We start from the raw sequence: 6806 nt of genomic DNA, 5'->3' as shown, positions 1-6806 counted from the left end.
GTAATTGACAATAAAGCTTGACTTGACTTTTGGTTATCTATCTATCTATCTATCTATCTATTATTCTATCTATCTTATCTATCTATCTATTATCAAGAATCAGAATTTTGTTTATTGCCAAGTAGGATTTTACGCGGTACGAGGAATGTGACCTGCGTGCAGCTGTGCATAATATAACATATACATATACAATATACATTATTCAGAAGTGCACACAAAACCACACATGGGAAAAAAGTACTCTACTCTACTTACTCTACTCTCTTCTCTATCTTCTATCGTATCTATATCTATCTATCTATCTATCATTGCTCTATCTAGCTATTTCACCCTGTATTCTTCCAGTGAACACATCTTTTTATTCTATGTCTAACTCTTTACACATACACATCTAATCGTTGTCTTGCCCCCCTTTATTTTTTCTTCTACAACTACAAACACTTTCACCTTCACTCCCTCTTGAACGCACCTCGCGCTCGCCTGTAGGCGGCGCGCGCACCAGTGCGTCGGAGCCGCCGCACGGCAGAAGAACGACCGACGTCACCACTTCCACAACAACAAGAAAGCTGAAAAACAAGGAAGTGAATGATTGTGAAGCCCGTAACCTGTTATAAGGCCCGTGGACAAGATACGCAGAGCTCCGTGTTTAAAACCTGAAAATCCCTCAAGTCTCCGGATCAGCCCAGAACAATGAACAACAAAGGTATTTCTTTTGTTGTTTTTTCCTCCGCTAGGCACCGTTAATAAGTCCTCCACACGACGCGGAGGTTATAAGAAGAGATGAGGAGCTGTCGTTATGGCCATCCGGAGCGGACTTCACGTTTTAGCTACGTACATGACAATAAACCGAGAATTTTTTCCTAACAGATAACACTAAAGCACACAGGTTTGAGCTCGGCCTCTTGTGGTTTATTTGCTTTTTCACGAACACATCTGTTAATAATGAACGCCCGACGTTTTGCTTGTCACCTTTTTTTTTTTTTTTTTACTGGCCAGGTCACATTATTTTCAGATAGCTAGCTTCACTCACACACACAGGCAAGGGGTTTTAAAGGCGAAGCTGACATGATTTTACTGCTTTGGTTTACATGCAGAGGCATCTGAATGGTGTATTTCTACCGTTGCGGTGCTTTTGTGCACAAAGTGTGGCTTGTTTTATCCTTTTACTGTCATATGCACCTTTATTTGGACATACTCAGATCTTTTGTTGTAGCCATGCAGTTTAGATGTGGTGCTGCAGCTAACGATTTTTTTTTTTCTGCTTCTTTATCGGATTGAAATTTACCGATTATTTTCTCGAATAACTACATCCACGTGTTGGATGCTTTTACATTCTTGTTTTGTGCATCAAGAAAACACGAAAAATCCAGTGATTTACAATTTTTGCTTGAAAAAAAAATGCTCACATTAATTTCAAAATTCTGTTTTCTGTGGATTGACTAATCAAATAATTGACTAATAGTTTAATTATCTTGTATGTTTTGCTTGATTAGGTTTTTTTTTATGTTTTGTCAGTTTTTAAACCTAGAACCTGAAAAAAAAAAACAATTTCAACTGTATTTTTTTATTTATTTGGAATAAACAGCTTAAACTTGTGTAATTTTTTTTCATGTCATTTAGGATTTATTGAAAGAAAAGAAAATTTCTCAGGGCTGTTTTTTATATATTTTTTACTTGCTCTCCATCATGGGGCAGTGGAAGTGACACTACATTTCACCCCACAAGCAATGCTATTTGGATATAAAAATAGTTTCTATTACTGCCGAAAATGTGGTATTCTTTGCTCCATCCAGGCCGTTAACGGCACATATTTGTCTTGCCCTGTGCCACATACTTTGCTGATGTTTCGCAGAAGCCTCTAAAGTCCCCAGACTTTGTTTACTGCTGAAATATTTCAACACTTTGCCATGAACGCACTGTTACTCACTCAAGCTGGAATTTCTGTGTCGGTCACTTTTTAAGATTAAACGATGGTCATTTGCTGAAAGTAAAATGTTGTTTTGCAGGTTCATATCCACAGCAGGCTGTGTACCCTCAGCAGAGCACTGCACCTGTATACCCTCCTGCTATGCAAATGTCTCCTCAGGCACCTCCTTACACAGACACACCACCTGCATATTCTGAGGTAACTATTACATGTACATGACATATACGAATATAAACATATATAAACAGTTGTAAACCGTTTTAAACCTGTCTTTTTTTTGTCGTCTCTGTGTCTGCAGATATACCAGCCCAGATATGTGCTTCCACCTCAGGTGCCTGGTCAGTTGCCTCAGATGTCCTCTCCCTACCCTGGTGCTCAGGTGTTCATGCCCATGCAGCCACATATGTCTGTTGGGCCAGTGGGCCAGAATGTCCCCATGGCTTACTATCCCATGGGAGCCATGTACCCCCCTGGTTCAACAGTGATGGTGGAAGGTGGCTTTGATGCTGGTGCTCGCTTCACAGCAGGCAGCAGTGTTTCCATCCCAGTGAGTTCAATTAATTATTGCAGTTAGGATGTTGTTGAGTGTGATCTCATGTCTGGATGCTGGAATATATAAACTCCAAAGCTGATCACCTCAATGCAAATTCCTTTGCTTGTTTCTCCCCTAGCCCCCACCTCCTGGACATCCCCCCAATGCAGCTCAGCTGGCTGCCATGCAGAATGCCAATGTTGTAATGACACAGCGCAAGAATAACTTCTTCCTTGGTGGATCCAGTGGAGGTTATACCATCTGGTAACAGCAAGTCCTCGACTCCTCCTCCATGCCTAAACCGTGTCCCCGTCCCAAATGATGACCCAGTTCTTCCCCCATCCCATACGCCTCCCTCTTCAGGCTGCTTGGCCATGCCACAATACTGATATCACCTAACGGAATGTAATATTTTAGAGCCCTCGTGAAAGGTACAGTACTCCACTTCTGACCTAGAGATCAAATGATGAATGCCACTGCCTGGAGAGGACAAATGCAAAATTTTTAAAGTCGCAGAATTCATTCCATAATTCGTCACAAACCTCTTTGGTCATTCCAGATTGGACCTCTTTCAGGCATCTGTATTTGTTCAAGAGACCTTGTCTCCTTTGATCGAATAGATCACAAATTACATTGAGATGTTCTTGTATACCTGTAAAGCTACATAAATGAAATGTTGAAATATCAGACCCGCATTATATAGTTTAGCTGCTTTATGGTGAAAGTGAAATGCAGTTACAAAGTTGCAGTGAAAGCGCAAAAAAAAAGAAATCTCCACTTGTCTTTTTGAAAACTTTTAGTGTAGTTAAATTAATAGATGTGTAATAGTTCCATGTAAATATCAGTATGACGATCATAAGAATTTACATCTCGACTATTTAAAAAAAAGAAAAAAAAAAGTGAGCATCCTGGATGCTTTTAGCTAGAATTGTCTTGTCCTTTGCACAGTATCCAAAATAACACGGCGAATTTGTTGCACAGTGAACTGTCTCATCTGACAGGTTCCTTCATTAAAATCACTTGTAAATTAAATAAATTTAAGCTAAAGCAAATAATTCAAGAAAAGATTTCATGCAATATCCAAAGTGGTTTACTGTACCTTGTTGGGCAACTTGTAGATGAACATAGTCAAGTGCCAAAGAGCACTGGGGATAGCCCTAATTTAAAGCAAATTAACTTCAGTAAACTTAAAGGAAAGAAATTTAAAGTAAATCCAAATAGTAAGTTGAATGGGAAGGGGTGGTTGGTGTAACATTTTAGCTTTTTTTGTGTCTTGTTTCTATTTCACAGTCGGATACCCAGACTTTATACACTAAATGTTTTATTGTGCAGATTTCAAGAACTACCCTCCATTGTTTCTCTTTGTCATTTCACACAGTATAATTTGTTAAACATATTTATTCACTGTAGAAGAAAAATGTTAGTTTCTAGTTAAACTTTTCAAAGGTTGAGGAGACTAAATATTTCAGTGTTTCTTTTATTTCTTTCATTTTTCACATCTTAAGCGTGCTACATGAGTAGTTAGACTATTACATTCGTTAGTATAACCAATGAGCTGGTTGTACCAAAGATTTGGTCTACAATGCACTTATGTTTGGTTGTGACTTGAAATTTAAAACGTCACAATTTAAAAGCAAACATATCATTGAATACGCAGTTATGAGATTGTTGGTACCTAGATCTTCAGTCGGACATGTTAGATAATGTGTTCATGTCACTTTATGTGGGTTAATTGCATTTTTTTTAAGTCGTTGCATACTTTTGCACCTTTGCTATGTACAAATTTGATTAAATACTTTTTATCTGAGATGCACTGCTAAGCAAATCTGAGTGGTTGCAAACAAGGGGCTACTATTTTCTTTTTTTCCTTTTTTTTTTCATGAGTTTTTAAAGAAAGCTGTGAGATTTTTCAACATTTCTTTTTTAAGATTTTAAAATTCATCAAGTTTTAGTCCATTTGAAAGTAACGTCAAGATGTGTCGTGTTGTTCAGTAGCCTTAAAGTGTATGCAAAACATTTGCAATGAGGCTATATCACTGTCAGCATAATAGTTCATTTAAAAAGACATTTTTGTGCTGGTAATTACACTTCTTTAGAATCTTTACATAATACGTTATGTTGTGAACTTTAGGTATCTAAAAAGTAGGTAAGTCAGTATAGATACCATAAACGTATATTTGTAGATATTCTTCATTTTGGTGTGTGGTAGCGTCAATGTGTCACTGGGTATCCGACATACTGTATCAAGTTTTAACAGCTGTGGCCACCAGAAAACAAATGCTGTTTGCTGTCAACCAACATCGAGTGATTTCAGTGTTATTTATGTGAGAAAGACCGGCTGTCTGGAAAACGTGCTTCATTCATCCGATGAACCTCCTCTCAGCAGCTCATACACACACACACACACACACACAGCTACTACAACGGACGTGACTAACAATGTCACTCGTGTTTTTAAAATCTCACTCATCCCGCCGCTTCATACAGCTTTGCTGGGGAAGAGGCCACAGCTATCAAAGCTTTTAAAATATTATTCAAACAAATGTGTATTTTTTTTTTTCTCTCTCTCTCCATCTCTGCTCTGATTGTTTGTAAAGCAGCATAATGGTGGCTTTGTCCCAGCAATATGAAGTACTGTAAACTACAGCTGACCAGTAGATGCTATGCCAACCACAGCCAGCAAATGGATTACCCCCTTTGTTGAAGGATTATGGACATTTATAGTTCAGGGATTCTCTTTACAATATTTTGTAAAAATAGATGTATGTACTAAAGTGATGTGATAGACTTTGGTACACATTCTATCTTTTAAGATTACTAAAGGAGATGAGTGTCAAAGATGGAATACTTTGAAAAAAGAACTTAGGTGCACTTAACTTTTTTATACTAAACTTAAAATTTAAAATGTAAGTTTAGAATAAAGGTTATTTTGGAAATTTGAAATGTTGCATGTTTGTTTTAATTTTATCCATATATACAATGTATTAGAACAGGGCAGGTATTTATTTCATGATTTTGATCCAAGATAACATCTGAGATTTTGGTTACTGTTATGTTGTGATTATAGTTTAAATGTTGTCTTTCCCCTGGCCAGACTGCATCACAGGTAAATGATCGTTTTATCAACTTGTTTGAGTGGATGCTCCTACTTGCTTGACCTTCATACCAATATCACCAAGATTTTTTTTGTCAAATCCTCATCATCCACCTTAATTTAGTATACGTACTGTATGAAAGAACCAATAGTCACAACCCAACTATTGTCACTTTGATATAAACAGTATTGAGTCAAATATGGATGTGTATTTTTGTCAAAACCACCCAGCACAACATGGAGTTGCCAGTTTATCACATCCATAGCATTTTGATCCAACAGCCCACGATAAATCACAACTTAATGAAGCTTGTCAAATTCAGTTTTTTGCTGACATTGTGACAGGAAGGTTTTGACTCACAGCCGTGAGATCATTTGAATCCTTGCTTTTGTTGGCTTATATTCATTTACTGAAAAGGTGTCAATTTTCAAACACGGCGTCAACAAAAACTGAACATACTCTTTGATTGTGGGATTTAGTGCTGGACTGTTGGCTTAAACTATACTGATGGATGTATCTAAATGTATCTTAACAAACTCAGTGTAATGTGCAGTATGTTCTCTAAAACATTTGTGCACCCATCTCCGATTCCAACAAATCCGATTGTGGGCAGCAAAACTGATGATCATGACATTGCCTATTATAGAATACATTAAACATCACTAATCTGCCAGGCTGTATAACGACACTAGTTCAAAAACAACCTTTTATTGTCTTCCACATTTATCTCAAACAGGGAAGTCATCAGTAACCAAAGTCTGGCGAGGAATAATACAAAACAAAACCAGGTGCAATGAAAATCAAATACAAAAAGCTGTTTTTGACTAGCTTATAAAAGAATTGCATAGAAAACTATCGCCTTAAAAGCAAATCAATATAAAAGTAATTGCCCCCGGTAGCCCCAGAACATGTCTTGTACTGGGTTTGTTGGGGGGGGTGGGGGGATGAATACAGTATGTCTGAATCAAAACAACATAATAGAAATGCTAAAGAATAAAAAACGGAAACATAGTGTAGCAGACGAGATAATCTTACATTTTGATTGTAACTGATCGTGTAGCTGTGACATTTGAAAATCCCACCACCTGTTTCACGCCTAGCTCTGCTAATCTCAACACACCTGTTGTCTGCTTCACCTGCTCTCCATCCATCAATCCACACTCACTACAACAACTTTATCTTTGGTATTACTCGTGCTCCTCTCTGTTTATCATTATCATTTTAAATAAACAAGCTTTTTTTTCTTCCCCCC

The 6806-nt window shown here is 37.5% G+C and overlaps 1 protein-coding gene across 1 annotated transcript; it reads left to right on the top strand.

Annotated features, from left to right (window-relative positions):
• The first annotated feature begins 546 nt into the window (after positions 1-546).
• On the top strand, positions 547-5402 carry dazap2 (DAZ associated protein 2). Its single transcript, XM_035656321.1, has 4 exons — positions 547-703; positions 2007-2125; positions 2226-2474; positions 2599-5402. Exons 1-4 carry the CDS (start codon positions 691-693, stop codon positions 2725-2727), a joined length of 510 nt encoding a protein of 169 aa, XP_035512214.1. The 5' UTR covers positions 547-690; the 3' UTR covers positions 2728-5402.
• The last annotated feature ends 1404 nt before the right edge of the window (positions 5403-6806 follow it).

The sequence above is a fragment of the Morone saxatilis genome, unplaced genomic scaffold (genome assembly GCF_004916995.1).
Source record: "Morone saxatilis isolate NCDOM2014 unplaced genomic scaffold, NCSU_SB_2.0 Contig15, whole genome shotgun sequence".
NCBI lineage: Eukaryota > Metazoa > Chordata > Actinopteri > Moronidae > Morone > Morone saxatilis.
This window is presented reverse-complemented; position numbering and strand designations above follow the sequence as displayed.